This window comes from Erythrolamprus reginae, chromosome 3, assembly GCF_031021105.1.
Source record: "Erythrolamprus reginae isolate rEryReg1 chromosome 3, rEryReg1.hap1, whole genome shotgun sequence".
Classification (NCBI taxonomy): Eukaryota; Metazoa; Chordata; class Lepidosauria; order Squamata; family Dipsadidae; genus Erythrolamprus; species Erythrolamprus reginae.
The window spans coordinates 8,804,992-8,825,307 of NC_091952.1; the positions used below are offsets into that span (position 1 = coordinate 8,804,992).

The window sequence follows — 20,316 nt, forward strand, 5'->3', positions numbered from 1 at the left end:
GGAGCCAACCAAGGAATCGGACAAGGTTCCTGCTCTGGAAATTTTTCTCGAAAATGTGAAGCGCCCATGGCAGCATCCGGCTGCGGCGCAGGGGCCTTCCAACCTGGAACGCAGGTTTTATACTTTTGATGACAGCATGGAAACCCTGCTTCAGTTTTCCCCTGTGGACAAGCCAGTGGCTACATTGGTCTCCCGCGCTGTCATACCTTCGGAGACAGCTGACAACTTGAAACCGGATGAAAGAAGGGCAGAGACACTTCTCAAGAAGACCCACCAGATGGCTGCATGGGCTCTTCGGGCAGCCTCCACTGCCTCGTTCTTCAGTCGGGCATCCATCATGTGGATCCAGGAGGTTCAGGCGAGGCTGGGCCCGGACGAGACTCGATTGCGCCAGGACTTGAATAAGCTCCTCGCGACGGCGGAATTTTCCACTGATGCCACTCTGCATGCCGCTAAATTTGCCTCCAGGGCTATGGCGTCCACCATTTCGTCAAGACGTTTACTTTGGCTAAGAAATTGGCAAGTGGATGCCAAGTCGAAGTGGACATTGTCTTCGGCTCCCTTTGAGGGCACAAAGTTGTTTGGGGAGGCCCTTGATCCTGTCCTGGTGGAGGATAAGGATAAGAGGAAGGTCCTTCCAAGATCTTTCCGCCACCAGGACCGAAGGACTGGTCCGTACTTCCGTAGACAGTCCTTTCGGTGGGACTCGTGGTCGGCCACTTCACAGCCGGCCAGACCTTACTCCCAGGGTACCTTTACAACATCGTATAGGAATGACAGACAGTATTCCCAAGACCGGGGCAGAGGCTTCTCCCAAACAAGACGGCCTTTCCGGGGATACCAGCAACGCAATGCTCGCCGTTCCAAGTGACTGCCTGGACGGCATTCCTCTGGGGGGCAAGCTACAAAAGTTCAGCGAACAATGGCTAGCAACCACTTCGGACCCCTGGGTATTAGCCACCATCACCCGGGGGCTACAAATAGAATTTATGTACAGCCATCCTCAGCATTTCATCACGTGCCCCGTACCCAGAGATCCCGCAAGGAGGTCTCTCTTGGATCAGGAAATTCTCCACCTTTTACAGATCCAAGCGATCGAACCCGTGCAGGACGGTTCCGAAGGTACGGGTTTCTATTCAAGGGTGTTCCTCATACCCAAAGCCTCCGGGGGTTGCAGACTCATCTTGAACCTCAAACGTTTGAACCAATATGTTTTTTACCGCCGGTTCAAGATGAGCTCCCTCCGCTCCATTCTGGCCTCCGTTCGAACAGGGGACCTTCTTACTTCGGTCGATTTAAAGGAGGCCTACCTACATGTTCCCATACACCCGACCCATCGACAGTTTCTCAGATTCTGCCTGCACAACGTCCATTACCAGTACCGGGCAATGCCCTTTGGCCTGTCATCGGCCCCACGTACCTTTACGAAAATACTGGACACCCTGTTGGCCGATTTACGGTCCCGACCAATCCGAATCTTAGCATATTTGGACGACATATTACTTCTGTCGCCAAACCGCCAGAGGGCGCACAAGGACTTGCAAACTACGATGCGTTGTCTACAACTTCACGGCTTCACCATCAATGTGCCAAAAAGCCACTTGATTCCGGCTACCAGACTCATTCATCTGGGTGCAGTGATAGACACGGTCGCCCAGAAAGTATATCTCTCTCCAGAGCGGCAACTCAACATCTGCTCTCTGGTAAACAGCCTGCAACAGGAGCGACGGGTTCCATTGTCATTTCTGTCCAAGGTGCTGGGGACCCTGGTCTCCTGCGTGGACATTGTTCCTTGGGCCCGTTACCATTACCGACTGCTTCAGTGGACTTTACTCCCATTTCAGCGTCGAAGACTAAGCCATACACACCGTCTGACTTCTGTGAGACGCGAGTTGCATCTTTCCCTGAGATGGTGGAGATCCCCAGCACTACGGCAGGGCACACCCTTCGGACCATTCCGCCATACTATCCTCACCACGGATGCCAGTCTGTTAGGGTGGGGTGCCCACGTCCATTCTCAGGTAGCTCAGGGATTCTGGAGCCCCCAGGAGCTACGTCCAATCAATATAAATTTTTTGGAGCTGCGAGCGGTCCGCTTGGCTTTGCTGACCTTCTCCACCTTGCTGGAAGGTCAGCACGTCCTCGTACGCACAGACAACGTAGCGACCAGGGCACATTTAAATCACCAAGGCGGAACGCGCTCTCTCAGGCTCATGGAAGAGACGGTCCTTCTCTTCGACTGGGCAGAGACTCATCTCTCTTCCCTGCATGCAGAACACATTGCGGGGGAGGACAACAAACAGGCGGATTGGCTCAGCCGCCAGGAACTGGACCCGACGGAGTGGAGACTCGATCCGTTTCTATTTTAGGAAGTCTCACGCCGGTTCGGGGAACCGGTGGTGGACCTATTCGCCACTCCCCAAAATACCCAGCTCCCGAGGTTCTACTCCCGATTTCCATCTCCGGGAGCCGAAGGAACCAATGCACTACATCTTCAGTGGCCAAAAGCCCTACTATACGCCTTTCCCCCGATTCCGCTTATTCCATCAGTGGTAAGGAAGATCATGATGGAGGAAGCGGAGGTGATATTGCTGGCACCTCATTGGCCTCGGAGACCTTGGTTTGCGGACCTCAAGGAGCTGTCCATCTCTCCAGCGTGGAGGATCCCGGACGACCAGATCTCCCTCAGTCAGGGGTTCGTGTACCATCCGGAACCCCAATGGTTCCATCTAACCGCATGGCATTTGAAGGGGACAGGTTGAGGAGCTGTCACCTTCCCGAGAATGTTATCAAGACTATTCAAGCGGCCTGACGTCCGTCCACCGTCCGGATTTATCAGGCAACATGGGCAGCCTTCCATTCCTTCTGCCATGACAGAAACTTACGACCAGAGGATTCCTCAGTCATACCTATCTTGGAATTCTTGCAGAGAGGTTTGGAGAAAGGTCTGGCGCCAAACACACTAAAGCGCCAGGTTGCAGCGCTTGCCACTGTTATAAAACGGGACGATGGGGGACCCTTAACGTACCACCCGTGGATTAGGGACTTTCTCAGAGGGGCTAAGAACACACACCCTCCTCCTGTTCGTCGTTTTCCAACATGGGACTTAACTTTGGTCCTTCAGGCCCTCACGGGGCCACCTTTCGAACCGCTAAGGACTATTTCACTGCGTTATCTCTCCTTCAAGACGGCCTTTTTGGTGGCAGTCACCTCGGCGAGGCGGGTGTCCGAACTGTCCGCATTGTCGGTAAGATCAGATTTGTGCCAATTTCATCCGGACAGAGTTTGTTTACGCCTGGACCCCACCTTTCTCCCAAAAGTCAACACACACTTTCACAGAGCTCTAGAGCTGGTGTTACCGGATTTCTGTACTCGTGGGGATCACCCCTTAGAACTTAAATGGCACAAGGTAGATGTACGCAGAGCATTGAAACTTTACATCAGGCGTACCAGCAGTTTACGCAAAACTGAGGCTTTGTTTGTGTCATTTAGTTCTAGTAAAATGGGCTGCAAGGTGTCTTCTAATACCATCAGCCAGTGGGTGAGGATGTGTATAGTTGAGGCATACAAGGCGAGTTCAAGGACTCCACCGAGTGGTATACAGGCTCATTCAACAAGGAGTGCGGCTTCCTCGGCGGCTTGGGCGACGCAGGCACCACTTGAAGACATCTGCAGAGCCGCGACATGGAGTTCACCCACAACCTTTATTCGTCACTACAAGTTAGATGCCTTCGCTTCGGCTGAAGCGGCCTTTGGCAGACGTGTACTTCAGAAAGTGTGCGGGGAGGTACAGCCCATGGTTCATCAATCTCCCTCCCTGGAACATTAAAACCTTGGGTATATCCCATGCTGGACTCTCCTTCCAGGAGGCATGGGAGAAGAACCGTTGTACCTACCTGAACGGTCTTCTCGATGCCCTGGAAGGAGAGTCCATACCCTCCCTAAGAACCATGGGAGTTCTGGTTTGATTGTTATTAAAGTTTGCATTATGGTTGTTAATAAACTTGATTAATTTACACCTTTTCGTTTTTTAAAACTGGCTACTTGGGGCAGCAAGGGGGCGGTACCTAATTATTATTTATTTATGTTAATTTGCAACTCAGTCCTACCAATAAGACTTGAGCTAAACCCATGCTGGACTCTCCTTCCAGGGCATCGAGAAGACCGTTCAGGTAGGTACAACGGTTCTTTACATATTATAAAGCGATTCCAATTTATTTCTTGTAGCTTGGTCTCGGATTCTACTCGCCATATATATCGTCTTACCTTGTCCCATCGTCCCATCAGTTGTCGCAAATCAGTTTCATTAACCAAATTCATCCTTTTATCCATAATCTCAAATTGAATGTGATACATCATGTACCGGTACCAATTTTGCATTGTCCATTTTGTCGCATCCTTCCAACCCAAGACTATGACCGCCTGAGCGCTTTCTATTGCTGCTTGTTTTATTTCTCTAAATTCTCCCATCACATTACTTTTAACTAATAGTACTGCCATTTCCTTAGTAATTATCCAAACCCAGACAGACAGACAGACAGTCAGTCAGTCAGTCTGTCTTAGAGTTTTTGGAACCCTTATTGCCATGCACTCAAAAGCCCATTTGGGCTTATTATGAGGGGATGCCATTTGGAGAGAACAGGATAGATAATATATGGAATCTGATTTTTGAAACACTTTTTCCTGACTTCTACATTTCTCCTTGAATACAGGCAAATTTAGCCCTTTATTTTTAATGTGCGAGCCCAGTTCTGACAATTGTATGAAGGAACTCTATAATTATAAACAAAGCAGTTTCTTTATGCACACTTACACAACACTTGGTTAGACCCTACAATGGAATTTGCTGCTTGTAAATAAATCTTAACTTCTAACCCCATCATTTAAATACTGCCCCCCCCATGGAAACCTCTCCCACCGCCCTGAGTCCACCAGGAGAGGGGCAGCTTATAAGTCTAAATAAATAAATATTTAAAAATTGTATTCTCTGATCACAGCCACCAAAACAGCCCCCCCCCCCCCAGATGTGCAGGTTAATGCTACAGGTGGAAAGAAGAAGACGGGGATTGAAAATCAGCCTGTCAGGAAGAATTTTTTCCCGATGTCTTTGAGACGCCACATTCCCCGGTGGCTGTTATATTGATCTGACCGTCTTTGTGGCCGTTCACAGGTATCGGGACCGTCCCCGTGGGCCGTGTGGAGACAGGGATCCTCAGGCCTGGCATGGTGGTCACCTTTGCCCCCGTGAACATTACCACCGAGGTGAAGTCGGTTGAGATGCACCACGAGGCCTTGAGCGAAGCTCTGCCAGGAGACAACGTTGGCTTCAACGTCAAGAACGTGTCCGTGAAGGACATCCGCCGGGGCAACGTCTGCGGAGACAGCAAATCAGACCCGCCTCAGGAAGCGGCCCAGTTCACTTCTCAGGTGAGCAGAGGGAGGCCATTTTGAAGCGCTGCCTCATCGGGGCCTAACTGTTGGGAGCAAGCAACCAGAGCCATTTCTGGATAGCGAAAGTCAGTTAAGAAAGTGGTGGCTGAGCACTCTGTGAGCGAAAACAGGCTTCTGAGCTCCGTTTTCGGCTTTGATGGCTCCCCGCGGCCCTCCTGAGCTTCATTTTTGCTGGCAGAGGCACCACAGATGAGTATTTCGTGGTTTTCAGGGCAGCCCACAGGCCACACCTAAGTACCCCATGGGCCGGATCCAGACCATGGACCTTGAGTTTGACACCCATAGTCTAGCACAGTGGTTGTCAACCTTTCTAATGCCGTGATCCCTTAATCCAGTTCCTCCTGTTGTGGTGACCCCCAACCATAAGCCTAGTGCCAATTCTCCCAACAGAGCTTTAAGCTGATTGGTAGGGAGGTCAGAGAGACACCCCCACTATAAACTCCTGATTGGTCGGATTGCAAAAATATGTTCCAAGGCGCCAGAATAGAAGCTTTAGTTCCCACCACCATGGGAAATTTGTCTTTTCCCATGGTCTTAGTTGGCCCCTGTGAAATGGTCGTTTGACCCCCAAAGGGGGCCCGATTCCCAGGTTGAGAACCACTGGCCTAGCACTTACTTTACAAGAATCTCTTGCCTTCCCCTGGGAATGACCCAAATAAGGATTCGTGGCTCTTGGGGAAACTCAAACTGATGCCCATTACAGCTATGCAAGGATTCTAAGCTAGGGCCTCACTTGACCCCTCCTTCCAGCCTAGCTGGCGGTTTCCCACGACTCATTTTCGAGGCTATGTTTGTATCCTATCAGGGAACAAGTATTGACCATGCTTTTATGACGTGGTTACCCAAATCTGGTACAAGTAGTCCTCGGCCACACAAGCCCAATAGTGACCGGAATTTTGCATCCACATGCAAAACATGCTTAACAACCTTGATTCTTCGCTTTGCGACCATCGTAAACATGATTGTAGAACTGGGTCCAGTCACATGGTGACTTGGTTTGCAACTGGGCCCAGTTTTACGACCACATGGTCATTAAGCAAAGCCATGGTTTGCCATGGACTAAATTTCTGCAAACGGAATTGTAAATCGCAATCATGTGATTGTTGGAAACACCCATAAATGCAGGCTGGTCGACAAAATGCGGTCACATGGCTGCGGGGCAACTATTGGATCTTCGGAACGAGGGCATTAGAACCTTTTCGAGATGTCCATTGCAACTTCAGATGTAAAAGTCTACAGAGAGTCTCAACTATCCAGGTCATGGTTGTCCCAAAGGTGTTTTTTTCAGGAGGCAACTGGACTTTCTGGTTGGTTTTTTAAAAGACATTTTGCTTCTCATTCAAGAAGCTTCTTCAATTTTTGACATGATGGTGGGGAATCAAAAGAATTTATATTCTTTGCAGACAAGCTTATCTTCTGCATCCTTTTTGAGGGCCAGTTGCCTCTTAAAAAAGCATCTTTGGGACAACTTTGAATGTTAATTCCCCCTCCCCCCAGCAAACAAAACCCAGATGTTTAGGCCAGCTGTGGGCTCCTACCCATAAGGCCTGGATTATTATTTATTTATTTATTTATTTATTATTTAGATTTGTATGCCGCCCCTCTCCTCAGACTCGGGGCGGCTCACAGCAAAATATAACAAATCGTAACAAATCCAAATAAATTTAAATTATTTAAAAAAGTTTAAAAAGAACCCCATTTACTAACAAGCACACACACAAACATACCATGCATAAATTGTACATGCCCGGGGGAGGTGTTTCAGTTCCCCCATGCCTGACGGCAAAGGTGGGTTTTAAGGAGTTTACGGAAGGCAGGGAGAGTAGGGGCAGTTCTAATCTCTGGGGGGAGTTGGTTCCAGAGAGTCGGGGCCGCCACAGAGAAGGCTCTTCCCCTGGGTCCGGCCAGACGACATTGTTTAGTCGACGGGACCCGGAGAAGACCAACTCTGTGGAACCTAACCGGACGCTGGGATTTGTGCGGCAGAAGGCGGTCTCGCATATATCCTGGTCCGGTGCCATGAAGGGCTTTATAGGTCATAACCAACACTTTGAATTGTGACAGGAAACTGATCGGCAACCAATGCAGACTGCGGAGTGTTGGTGTAACATGGGCATATTTGGGAAAGCCCATGATTGCTCTCGCAGCTGCATTCTGCACGATCTGTAGTTTCCGAACACTTTTCAGAGGTAGCCCCATGTAGACAGTGTTACAATAGTCGAACCTCGAGGTGATGAGGGCATGAGTGACTGTGAGCAGTGACTCCCGGTCCAGATAGGGCTATGGATCTATGAACCGGTAGTAGTGGTGGTGTCAGGAGGCTCCGCCCACTTGCCCTGGATGCTTTTAAGCACGCGAGCGGGTGCGCGAATTGGTAGCAACGGGATTTGCAACCCATTACTGATTAAGACCTCTAAAACATATCCTTGTAGAGGTGGCTGGCTGAGAAATTCTGGGAGTTGAAGTCCATCAACACGTCTTAAAAGTGGCCAACGTTAAGAAACAATGATGTACTACATACAATTAAAAACACAAAACGGAACACCACAAATGGAGATTCACACTGCCCCCACCCTCCTCGCCTTCCGCAAGAGTCTTAAGACTCATTTATGTCAGCAGGCTTGGGGCTATTAGACCTTAGCACCCTGGCCAAAAAACTTTATGTATGGTTGTCTGAATGGGTATGATTGATTTTTAATATAATTGGGGATTTTAGGATTACTATGGAGTGGTACCTCTACCTAAGAATGCCTCTACTTACGAACTTTTCTAGATAAGAACCGGGTGTTCAAGAGTTTTTTGCCTCTTCTCAAGAACAATTTTCCACTTACAAACCTGAGCCTCTGAAACTGTAACCGGAAAAGGCAGGGAACAGTTTCTGCGGGGCCTCTCTAGGAATCTCCTGGGAGAAAACAGGGCTGGAAAAAGTGGGGAGAAGCCTCTATGGGGCCTCTCTAGGAATCTCCTGGGAGGAAACAGGGCCTCCACCCTCCCTGTGGTTTCCCCAATCGCACGTATTATTTGCTTTTACATTGATTCCTATGGGGAAAATTGCTTCTTCTTACAAACTTTTCTACTTAAGAACCTGGTCACGGAATGAATTAGGTTCGTAAGTAGAGGTACCACTGTATTTAGTTTTAAATTAATTGGATTTTTAGCCTACTATATTGTATTGTTTTCTTTTTTATATGTTGTAAGCTGACCCGAGTCCTTGGAGAGAGGCAGCATATAAATCCAATCAATCAATCAATCAATCAATCCAAGAATGCAGGACAACACTCATTTAGCATCACATGACCACGATCCAAGCTAATTTGGTCATTCTTCTTCTTTTGCTGAACAGGTGATCATTTTGAACCACCCTGGACAGATCAGCGCCGGCTATTCGCCCGTCATTGACTGCCACACCGCTCACATTGCTTGCAAGTTCGCCGAGCTTAAGGAGAAGATTGACCGGCGTTCTGGCAAGAAGCTGGAAGACAATCCCAAATCTTTGAAATCTGGAGACGCTGCGATCGTGGAGATGATCCCTGGCAAACCGATGTGTGTCGAGAGCTTCTCCCAATACCCACCCTTAGGTGAGACCCTGGCCCCTTCTCTTAATAGCCCGGGTGGCGCAGTGGGTAGAGTGCAGCACTGCAGGCCACTAAAACTGACTGCTAGATCTGCAGGTCAGCGGTTCAAATCTCACCACCGGCTCAAAGTTGACTCAGCCTTCCATCCTCCCCAGGTGGATAAAATGAGGATCCACATTGTTGGGGGCAATATGCTGATTCTATAAACCGCTTAGAGAGGGCTGCAAAAGCAGTATGAAGCGGTATATGTTTAAATTAGTGATGGCGAACCTTTTTTTCCTCGGATGCTGAAAAAGTATGCACGCACGCTATCATGCATGCACGAGTGACCACCCCCATACTTCAATGCCTGGGGAGGGTGAGAACAGCTTCCCCAGACTCCAAAGATTTCCCTGGGAGCCAGGGAAGGGTAAAAACACCCTCCCCCATCCCCCAGAGGCCCTCTGGAAGCCAAAATCATGCTCCCAGAGCCTCTGCATGAGCCAAAAATTAGCTGGCTGGCACACACATGCATGTTGACCTATCCAGATTCCTAAGAGGTCAGTAAGAGGCGAGTACAAGTGCACTAGAGTGCCTTCCGTCCCCGGTCCTATTGCTCTCCTACATCTCCTATACCTTTCTTCTATTCCTATATCTCTTCTTCTATTCTTTCATTGATATCTTCTATTACTATACCTTCTTTTCTATTATTTCTTAGATATATTTTACTATGAGTATCTCCTCTATAACCTTCATCATGTATTTTACTATGTGTATATAGATATATACTCACTAAAACCCTCATTGTGTATTGGACAAAATAAATAAATAAATAAATAAATAAATAATAAATGTTGGAGCTGAGCTATGGCTCTGCGTGCCACCTGTGTCATAGGTTTGCCACCATGGTCTAAATGATGTTGATATATTAATAGAACTTAACCTTAACAACAACAACCACTTCGAGCTGCCCCGGAGAAGGGCAGCATACAAATCTAATAAGTAATAATAACAACAGCAATAATAACAACAATAAAAGTCTGCGGAGAGGGACGGCATACAAATATTATTATTGTTGTTGTTGTTGTTGTTGTTGTTATTGTTGTTATTATTATTAATATTAATATAATAATAATATAATAACAACAACAACAGAGTTGGAAGGGACCTTGGAGGTCTTCTAGTCCAATCACCTGCTTGACATTTATATGCCACTTCACAGCCCTCTCTAAACAATTTGCAGAGTCAGTATATGCCCACCCCACCAACAATTTGGGTCCTCATTTAACCCACCTCGGAAGGATGGAAGGCTGAGTCAACCTTGAGCTGGTCAGGATTGAACTCTCAAGACTATGGGCAGAGTTACCCTGCAATACGGAACGGAATAGCAAAAGCACTTAAGACTTATTTACCGCTTCACAATGTTTTACAGCTCTCACTAAGCAGTTTACAGAGTCAGCATATCGCCCCCAACAATCTGAGTCCTCATTTTACCCACCTCGGAAGGGTGGAAGGCTGAGTCAACCTTCAGCTGGTGGTGAGATTTGAACTGCCAAATTGCAGTCAGCCAGCAGACTGGCAAAGAAGCCTGCAATACCGCATTCTAACCACCGTGCCACCATGGTACTTGATCTTTGTGAACGCAGTTACAAGATAACAGGCGGTCTGCAACTTACGAGCTCAACATTTCGGTTGTTAATTGAGACAGTTGTGAAGTGAGTTTTGCCCCATTTTATGACTTCCCTTGCCACCGTTGTTAAGTGAATCGATGCAACTAAGCAACATGGTTGTTAAGTGAATGTGACTTCTCCCATGACTTTGCTGCTCAGAAGGGAATCGCAAAAGGGAATCACATGCTGCCATCACAAATACATGCCAATTGTCTGAATTTTGGTCACATGACCAAGAGGGATGCTGCCACAGGGTGAAAAACAGTCGTAAGCGTGGAAAACGGTCAAAGTCACTTTTCAAAAATACGAGCCAGTTGTCCAAGCATCCGAATTTCGATCACATGAAAATGATAATGCTGCAATGGTCGTGTCACTTCCCCCCCCTGTTAGCATGGTAAATTCTTGCATTGATAGTTTAAGACAGGCCCATGGACCACAGAATTTGCGATGCTCTTTATAGACTTGTGTTCCCCAAATCTAGGTAAATTTTCCCAAATTGGGTAAAGCCATTTCCCATCACAACAGCAACAACAACGAAATGTTTAAATGGTCTTTAAAGATTGCCACACGTACCCAAATCGATTTGAAAAAGTCCCCTAGCATTCCTATCAATGCAGTGCCCAAAGTATTTTTTGTGACTGTTCAAAGTTACAACGGTGCTGTAAAAGGCTTTTTTCACACTTAACAACCATTGCAGAATTCCCAGGGTCACGTGATCAAATTGCAGACGTTTGTTTAACTGACTTCGTATTTAAGACTGTTGTAGCATCCCCGGCTCGTATCATTCCCCTTTTGTGACCTTCTCGCAAGCAAAGTCGACAGGGGAGCCGGATTTGCTTAAAAACCGGGTTCCTAACTCAACCACTGCAGTGATTCACTTAACAACAGTGGCAAGAACGGTCATAAAATTGGGCAAAATTTACTTAAACGATTGTCTTGCTTAGCCAAAAAAATTTGGAGCACGATTGAGATTTTAAGTCGAGGACTACCTATATTGGTAGTATAGTTGGTGAACCTTTTTGGGACGGAGCACCGAAACAGGAGTGCGCACACATGCGCTTGAGGGAGCATGGGAAACCGAAATAGCAACTGAGCTTTCCGGCATGCATACCTGTCACCTGGTGTTCTGGTTCCCGGTGCGCATGTGCGTGGGAAGACCAGCGGGTGTGCTGGAAATCGGAAGCTTAGCTTCCTGGTGCGCACATGCACGCCAGTGAGCTGCCCTTCCAATTTCCAGTGCTCCCACACGTGTGAAAACCAACATGTGCACTGGAACTCAGAAGAGCAACTCAAAAACAGCTGGCGTGCCCGGAAAGACGGCTCTGCGTACCACTTCTGGTATGTGTCCCATCATGCCATCACGAACCTATACCAATGGATAACTTGCTGAAGAGACATAACCGGTAAGGAGTTGCAACTAGTACGGGCCACACTATACAGTAGTACCTCTAGATACGAGCTGCTCCACATGCGAGTATTCCAAGTTACGAGCCATGACACGAGCAAAATTTCTGTTCGACACCCGAGCTCAAATTCGGGATACGAGCCGAGCTTCCACTAGGTGGCGCAAGAATCCTTGTTTCTGGTTATCTCGGCGCGAAAAACAAAGTCTAAAGGCATTCGTTCGAGATGCGAGTTGATTGACTTACGAGCTTGGGTCCATAGTTCCCTCTAAGCTGAGCAGTGAGCAATCGCTCACTTAAAAATCATCATCAACTCAGAGTTTTCCAAACCTGCCCAGAAGCCAAGAGGGAAAGAGTGAGAGGGAAGGAGAGAGAGAGGAAGAGAGGAAGAGAGCGAAACAGATAGAAAAAAGAGAGGAAGGAAAAGAGAAAGAAAAAGAATGGGAGTAAGGAAGAGAGAAAGAAAATCGAAATCTAGTTTGAAACTAGCTCAACTATTTAAGTGGCATTTTGATATTGATAGAGTTGCCCTATTATGAGCTCACTGTTATAGACACACAGTACAGTATTTTATTTTGAAATTCTCTGAGGCAAAAACAGGGTGGGTTTTGTTTGTTTGTTTGTTTGTTTGTTATTTATTTATTTATTTATTTATTCTGTGCTGCCCAGTCCCAAAGGGACTGCCGCTCAGACACTATACTTTTCCGCCCCCCCAAAAAAAAAAATTAAGAGGGAACTCTGCTCGGGTCTGGAACGAATTAAACTCGTATCTAGAGGTACTACTGTACTGTGGTAGCGGGTGTCCTCAGTGCATGCCCGCACGAAATTCGGCTTCTGCGCATGCATCGGAAGCAAAATCTCATGTGAGGATGCTCGTGTGAGAGATTTTGCCGATTTTGCGTGTTTTTTGGTTCCACGCATGCTTTCCCAGGAGTGAGAATTTTGCATTATCCCTCCCCTGGAGAAGGGAGAGAATGGGGATTTTGCAGTATCCTTCCCCCGTCACGTCCACCAAGCCACACCCACAAGGCCAGTAGTAAAAACTTTTGGATTTCACCACTGACACACAAACACAAATGAGGCATGATGCAACCTTGTTTTGAGAGGGACTAACAACTGAGGTGCTGTTCTAACACCCCCACCCCTGCCGTTTTTCCAGGGCGCTTTGCCGTACGCGACATGCGGCAGACCGTGGCGGTGGGCGTGATCAAGAACGTGGAGAAGAAGAGCGGCGGGGCGGGCAAAGTCACCAAGTCCGCACAGAAAGCCCAGAAGGCTGGCAAATGAATCGTGGGGCTCCTGTTCCTCGCCCAGCACCCATCGACCCGACCCGGATGCCGTCATCTTCCCCCCGAGGCGTATGTCTACACATCCGCTTGTAAAAGTTTGTACGTCAACGACTGGATGCTCACTATTAAGGTCCAGTGGAAGTTCTTTAAAAGGAAAAGCATGTCCCAGCGTTTGTGAGCCTTCGTGTTCAATTTTACCAATAAAACTGGTACAACATCCCATCCTCCCCGTCCTCTTGGCGTCCTCTTGTATCCCTGTAATGTCTGCATGGCGGATGGAGAGGTTTAGTCTTCTTTTGCGGCTGTTCCTTTCTTGGCGGTTCTGTTCTCACAGCACCCCTAAGCACCCTTTAAAAGCAAAAAGGAAACACTAAGAACGCTCGCATCCACACTGACAGGGCCACACTACATTAGCATCCACACTAGGACTTACCTAGTTGGGTAATGAAATGTTTGCAGAAAAAACGCCAAGCTTGGAGAATGTTGAGCAGTGTGCAGAGTAACCCTTGAGTTAACCAAGGATGCACAGAGGAAACATGGAGGTGGTAGATATCCAACTGATAGCCCAGAGATACAAGCAGTAATTCAGATAACCAGATACATTAAGTGTACAAATATTATTTACTTTGGCAAATAGCTTAGTCAAGAACAATCGTCATACACAATTACATCAGTCAATACTCTCAATACAGATACAATGTAATAAGCCTCTCTCAATACATATACAGTGGTACCTCTACCTAAGAACGCCTCTACTTACAAACTTTTCTAGATAAGAACCGGGTGTTCGAGATTTTTTTGCCTCTTCTCAAGAACCATTTTTCATTTACAAACCCGACCCTCCGAAACTGTAACCGGAAAAGGCGGGGAGAAGCCTCTGTGGGGCCTCTCTAGGAATCTCCTGGGAGGAAACGGGGCCGGAAAAGGCGGGGAGAAGCCTCCGTGGGGCCTCTCTAGAAATCTCCTGGGAGGAAACAAGGCCGGAAAAGGTGGGGAGAAGCCTTTGTGAAGCCTCTCTAGGAATCTCCTGGGAGGAAACAAGGCCTCCACCCTCCCTGTGGTTTCCCCAATCGCATGCATTATTTGCTTTTACATTGATTCCTATGGGGAAAAATGCTTCTTACAAACTTTTCTACTTAAGAACCTGGTCACGGAACAAATTAAGCTCGTAAGTAGAGGTACCACTGTATACATATTTTATATGTAGCATTACACATGATTTGTAGGCAGAATTATTTTGATGTAGTTATTGCTGGCAGCCAAAGTGGCGTGGCCTCTAGGAACCTCCTGGGAGGAAACATGGCTGGAAAAGGCAGGGAGAAGCCTCCATGGGACCTCTGGGAATCTCTTGTGACAAAACGGGGACGGAAAAGGTGGAGAGAAGCCTCCGTGGAGCCTCTAGGAATCTCCTGAGAGGAAACAGGGCCGGAAAAGGTGGGGAGAAGCCTCCGTGGGGCTTCTCTAGGAATCTCCTAGGAGATAACAGTGCCTCTATCCTCCCTAAGGTTTCCCCAATCACACATTATTTGCTTTTACATTGATTCCTATGGGAAAAATTGCTTCTTACAAACTTTTCTACTTAAGAACCTAGTCATGGAATGTTAAGTTCGTAAGTAGAAGTTCCAGTGTACAATACTATAAGCCTTACTTACAAAATACATTAAACCATCATTTGAACACACAGTTCTACAGCATAGTCAGACACAAACTATCAGAATGAGACAGAGAGACGCTTCTAGCTCCCTCTTATGGCTAACTGCAACACTAGCTCTTAAAGCTATAGGACTCCGGGCGGTTTACAAGATATCAAGAAACACAATATATAGTACAGTGATGGTGAACCTTTTTTCCCTCGTGCCGAAAGAGTGTGCGTGTGTGCTATTGCATATGTGCGAGTGCCCATACCCATAATTCAATGCCTAGGAAGGATGAGAACAGCTCCCTCTGCCCTCTGGAGGCTGGAAACGGCCTGTTTTCCAATTTCTGGTAGGCCCTCCATCCCCCAGGAGCCTCTGGAAGCCAAAAACGCCCTCCCAGAGCCTCTGTGCAGCCAAAAATAAGCTGGCCAGCACACACATGCACGCTGGAGCTGAGCTAGGACAACGGCTTGCGTGCCAACACATATGGTTCCACGTGCCAGCTGTGGCACCGTGCCATAGATTCACCATCACTGTTATAGTACATGCATCTAAAATCCAATTACAGTTTTCCCTCAATTTTCGCGAGGGATGCGTTCCAAGACCACCCGTGAAAATCGAATTTCCGCGAAGTAGAGATGCGGTAGTAAATACACCATTTTGGGCTATGAACAGTATCACAAGCCATCACTTAACACTTTAAACTTGTAAATTACCATTTCCTATTCCCTAAGCAACCATTATTACTCACCATGTTTATTTATTAAAGTTTATTTAAAAAAATATTTATTAAAGGCGGACAAAGGTTTGGCAATATGACATCATCGCAGGAAAAAACGTGGTATAGGGAAAAAACTGCGAAGTATTTTTTAATTAATATTTTTAAAAAACCGTGGTATAGACTTTTTGCGACGTTCGGACCCGCGAAAATTGAGGGAACACTGTAATTTAGCTAATTAAATATAAAAACCCTAATAACATTTTAAAATCACTCATGCCCTTTCAGCAGCAAGCGTACCTACTCTCGTCGGCCAGGGGGCGAGGGTCTAATAACCCCAAGCTTGACGGCATAAATGAGTCTTGAGAGTCTTGCGGAAGGTGAGGGGGGGGCAATACGAATCTCCAGGGGGAGCTGATTCCAGAGGGTCGGGGCCCCCACAGAGAAGACTCTTCCCCTAGGCCCTGCCAAGCGACATTGTCTGGTTGACGGGACCCGGAGAAGGCCGACTCTGGGACCTCACTGGTTGCTAGGATTCATGCGGCAGGAGTCGGCATGCGTCATGGATTAGAAGACCTCTATGATCGCTTCAAATGCTTTTATTCCATACTCTGAAATTCATCATTTATTAATACCACCCAAGCCCTTAAATGTGTGGACTTCAACTCCCAGAATTCTCCCACCGGCAACTTCTGAGAGTTGAAGGCCACAAGTCTTAACATATTGGACAAGGACCTAGATTCAAGTTTTTAGAATCATAGAATCGTATAGTTGGAAGGGACCTTGAGGGGTGAGAGAGAAGGGTGTTTGTGTGAGAGAGACAGTTGTGTTTGTGTGTGGGGGGGAGAGAGAAGGGTGTTTGTGTGAGAGAGTTGTGTTTGTGTGTGTGAGGGAGGGAGAGAGAAAGGTGTTTGTGTGAGAGAGACAGTTGTGTTTGTGTGTGGGGGGAGAGAGAAGGGTGTTTGTGTGAGAGTTGTGTTTGTGTGTGTGAGGGGGGAGAGAGAAGGGTGTTTGTGTGAGAGAGACAGTTGTGTTTGTGTGTGTGAGGGGGTAGGGATGTTTGTGTTAGAGAGGTGTGTTTGTGTGTGGAGGAGGGGGGGAGGGGGAGGAGGGGTGTGTGTGAGAAAGAGAGGTGTAGAGGTGAAAGGTGTGTATGTGTGTGTGTGTGAGAGAGAGGGGGGGAGGTGAGAGAGAGGGGTGCCTGTGTCTGTGAGAAATTATATATGTAAAAATTATATATGTAAAAATTAGTAATTAGCTGTTGATTACAATGACAACGTAATGGCGCCATCTCGTGGTTACAAAGAGAATTTTACCTGCCACAGGTCTACAATGAATTCTGCCAACTTTTTCTAAACTGCCCTATTCCTGTGAATCAGAATACAGAATACTGTATTCTGTACTGTACTGTACTGAAGGGATCTTGGCGGATCTTCTTGTCCATCCGCCTGCTCAAGCAGGACCCTTACACCCTTTCAGACAAATAGCTGTCCAATCTCTCTTTAAAAGCATCCAGTGATGAAGCACTACAATGTCTAAAGGCAAATAATAATAATAATAATAATAATAATAATAATAATAATAATAATAATTTATTAGATTTGTATGCCGCCCCTCTCCGAAGACTCGGGGCGGCTCACAACAAGCGATAAAACAATATTGTACAGGCACAAATCTAATATTAAGAAAAAACTAAAAAACCCTAACAATTAAAAACCAAACAGCACATACATACCAAACATAAATTATAATAAGCTTGGGGGAAAGGTTTCTCAAATCCCCCATGCCTGGCGGTATAGATGGGTCTTAAGTAGTTTACGGAAGACGAGGAGGGTGGGAGCAGTTCTAATCTCCGGGGGGAGTTGATTCCAGAGGGCCGGGGCCGCCACAGAGAAGGCTCTTCCCCTGGGGCCCGCCAGACGACATTGTTTAGTCGACGGGACCCGGAGAAGGCCAACTCTGTGGGACCTTATCGGCCGCTGGGATTCGTGCGGTAGTAGGCGGTTCCGGAGGTATTCTGGTCCAATGCCATGTAGGGCTTTAAAGGTCATGACCAACACTTTGAATTGTGACCGGAAACTGATCGGCAGCCAATGCAAGCCACGGAGTGTTGTAGAAACGTGGGCGAATCTAGGAAGCCCCACGATAGCTCTCGCGGCTGCGTTCTGCACGATCTGAAGTTTCCGAACACTTTTCAAAGGTAGCCCCATGTAGAGAGCGTTGCAGTAATCGAACCTCGAGGTGATAAGGGCATGAGTGACTGTGAGCAATGACTCCCTGTCCAAATAGGGCCGCAACTGGTGCACCAGGCGAACCTGGGCAAACGCCCTCCTCGCCACAGCCGAAAGATGATGTTCCAATGTCAGCTGTGGGTCGAGGAGGACGCCTAAGTTGCGCACCCTCTCTGAGGGGGTCAGTAGTTCCCCCCCCCAGGGTAATGGACGGACAGATGGAATTGTCCTTGGGAGGCAACACCCACAGCCACTCCGTCTTGTCTGGATTGAGTTTGAGTTTGTTGACACCCATCCAGGCCCCAACAGCCTCCAGGCACCAGCACATCACTTCCACTGCTTCGCTGACTGGACATGGGGTGGAGATGTACAACTGGGTATCATCCGCATATTGATGATACCTCACCCCATGCCCTTGGATGATCTCACCCAGCGGTTTCATGTAGATATTAAATAGCAGGGGGGAGAGGACCGACCCCTGAGGTACCCCACAAGAGAGAAACCTAGAGGTCGACCTCTGACCCCCCACTAACACCGACTGCGACTGACCGGAGAGGTAGGAGGAGAACCACTGGAGAACAGTGCCTCCCACTCCCAACCCCTCCAGTCGGCGCAGAAGGATACCATGGTCGATGGTATCGAAAGCCGCTGAGAGGTCAAGAAGCACCAGGACAGAGGACAAGCCCCTGTCCCGGGCCCGCCAGAGATCATCCATCAACGCGACCAAAGCAGTTTCTGTGCTGTAGCCGGGCCTGAAACCCGACTGCTGGGGACCTAGATAATCGGCTTCTTCCAAGGACCGCTGGAGCTGGAGTGCCACCTCCTTCTCGACAACCTTCCCCATAAAGGGAAGGTTGGAGACTGGACGATAGTTGTTAAGTACGGCTGGGTCCAGGGAGGGCTTCTTGAGGAGGGGGCGCACAAGCGCTTCTTTATAGAGTGATGGAAAAACTCCCCTCCCCAAGGAAGCGTTGGTAATCTCCTGGGCCCAGCTCCGTGTCACCTCCCTGCTGGCCGAAACCAACCAAGAGGGACACGGATCCAGTAAGCAGGTGGCAGAACTCACAGCTCCAATGGCCTTGTCCACTTCATCAGGTGTCACCAAGTCAAACTCCTCCCAGACAGATGGACAAAGACGTTTAGCCCCAGTCACCTCGACTGACTCATTGTCAGCCGATACTGCTATGCAATTGGAGTCGAGTTCAGCTCGGATCCGAGCGACTTTATCAGCGAAAAACGAGTTAAATTCCTCAGCACTGCCCTGCAAGGGTTCCCCAACTCCACCCTGATTTAGAAGGGAGCAGGTTACCCTAAACAGGGCAGCCGGGCGGGATTCCGCTGATGCAATCAAGGCGGCATGGTACGCGCATCTTGCCGCCTTGAGCGCCACTTTGTAAGTCTTAATAAAAGCTCTTACAAGTGTTCGGTCGGATTCGGACTTACTCTTCCTCCATCGCTTCTCTAGACGTCTCTTCTGGCGTTTCAACTCCCGGAGCTCCTCGTTGAACCATGGAGCTCTACGGGGTCTAGTGCCACAGAGAGGTCGCAGTGGCGCAATTCGGTCAAGAGCCTCCGCTGCAGCCTTGTTCCAGGCCTCAGCAAGAGACTCTGCCGAGCTGTGGATGAGCGAATCTGGTAAAACCCCAAGCGCCTTCTGAAAGCCCTCAGGGTCCATCAGGCGTCTGGGGCGGAACCTCCTAATCGGTTCCGCCTCCCTGCGGGGGAGGATTGGAGCCAGGAAGTTGAGCCGCAGTAGAAAATGGTCTGACCATGACAAAAGCAATGCTTCTAAGCCCCTTAGTCTCAGACCACTATTCAATTGCTCCGAGAGGAATACCAAGTCGGGTGTGTGTCCACCCTCGTGAGTCGGACCCTGAACTACTTGAGTCAGGTCCATGGCTGTCATGGTGGCCATGAACTCCTGTGCTAATCCTGAGGAACCGCCGAGCGACGGCAGATTGAAGTCCCCCAGGACAATAAGTCCGGGGAACTCCACCGCCAGCCCGGCCACCTCTTCGAGCAGCACAGGCATGGCTGTTGACACGCAGCTGGGAGGCAGGTACATGAGTAACAAGCCCACCTGAACCCCTAAGTCCAACTTCACAAGGAGTGACTCACAACCCGCGATCTCAGGAGCAACGAGTCTACGCAGATGGAGGCTCTCCCTGGCTACAATATCCACTCCTCCCCCCCTTCCCTGGGGTCGAGGCTGGTGCCATATCTGAAACCCAGCTGGACATATTTCCGAGAGAGGCACCCCTCCCTCTGGGCCCAGCCAGGTTTCAGTAACACATGCCAGATCGGCCTCCTCATCCAGGATCAGATCCCGGATGAGGAGAGCTTTATTCACGACCGATCTGGCA

General features: G+C 48.3%; 1 protein-coding gene across 3 annotated transcripts in view; it reads left to right on the plus strand.

Annotated features, from left to right (window-relative positions):
• Nucleotides 1–13,589, plus strand: part of EEF1A2 (eukaryotic translation elongation factor 1 alpha 2) — a 64,769-nt gene extending 51,180 nt beyond the window's left edge. For all 3 annotated transcript variants that reach the window (XM_070744457.1, XM_070744458.1, XM_070744456.1), the window contains 3 exons: nucleotides 5,171–5,427; nucleotides 8,795–9,029; nucleotides 13,238–13,589. In XM_070744457.1, coding sequence (XP_070600558.1) covers nucleotides 5,171–5,427; nucleotides 8,795–9,029; nucleotides 13,238–13,365 — 620 coding nt within the window. In that variant the 3' untranslated portion in view covers nucleotides 13,366–13,589. The remainder of the gene's footprint in view (nucleotides 1–5,170; nucleotides 5,428–8,794; nucleotides 9,030–13,237) is intronic.
• The last annotated feature ends 6,727 nt before the right edge of the window (nucleotides 13,590–20,316 follow it).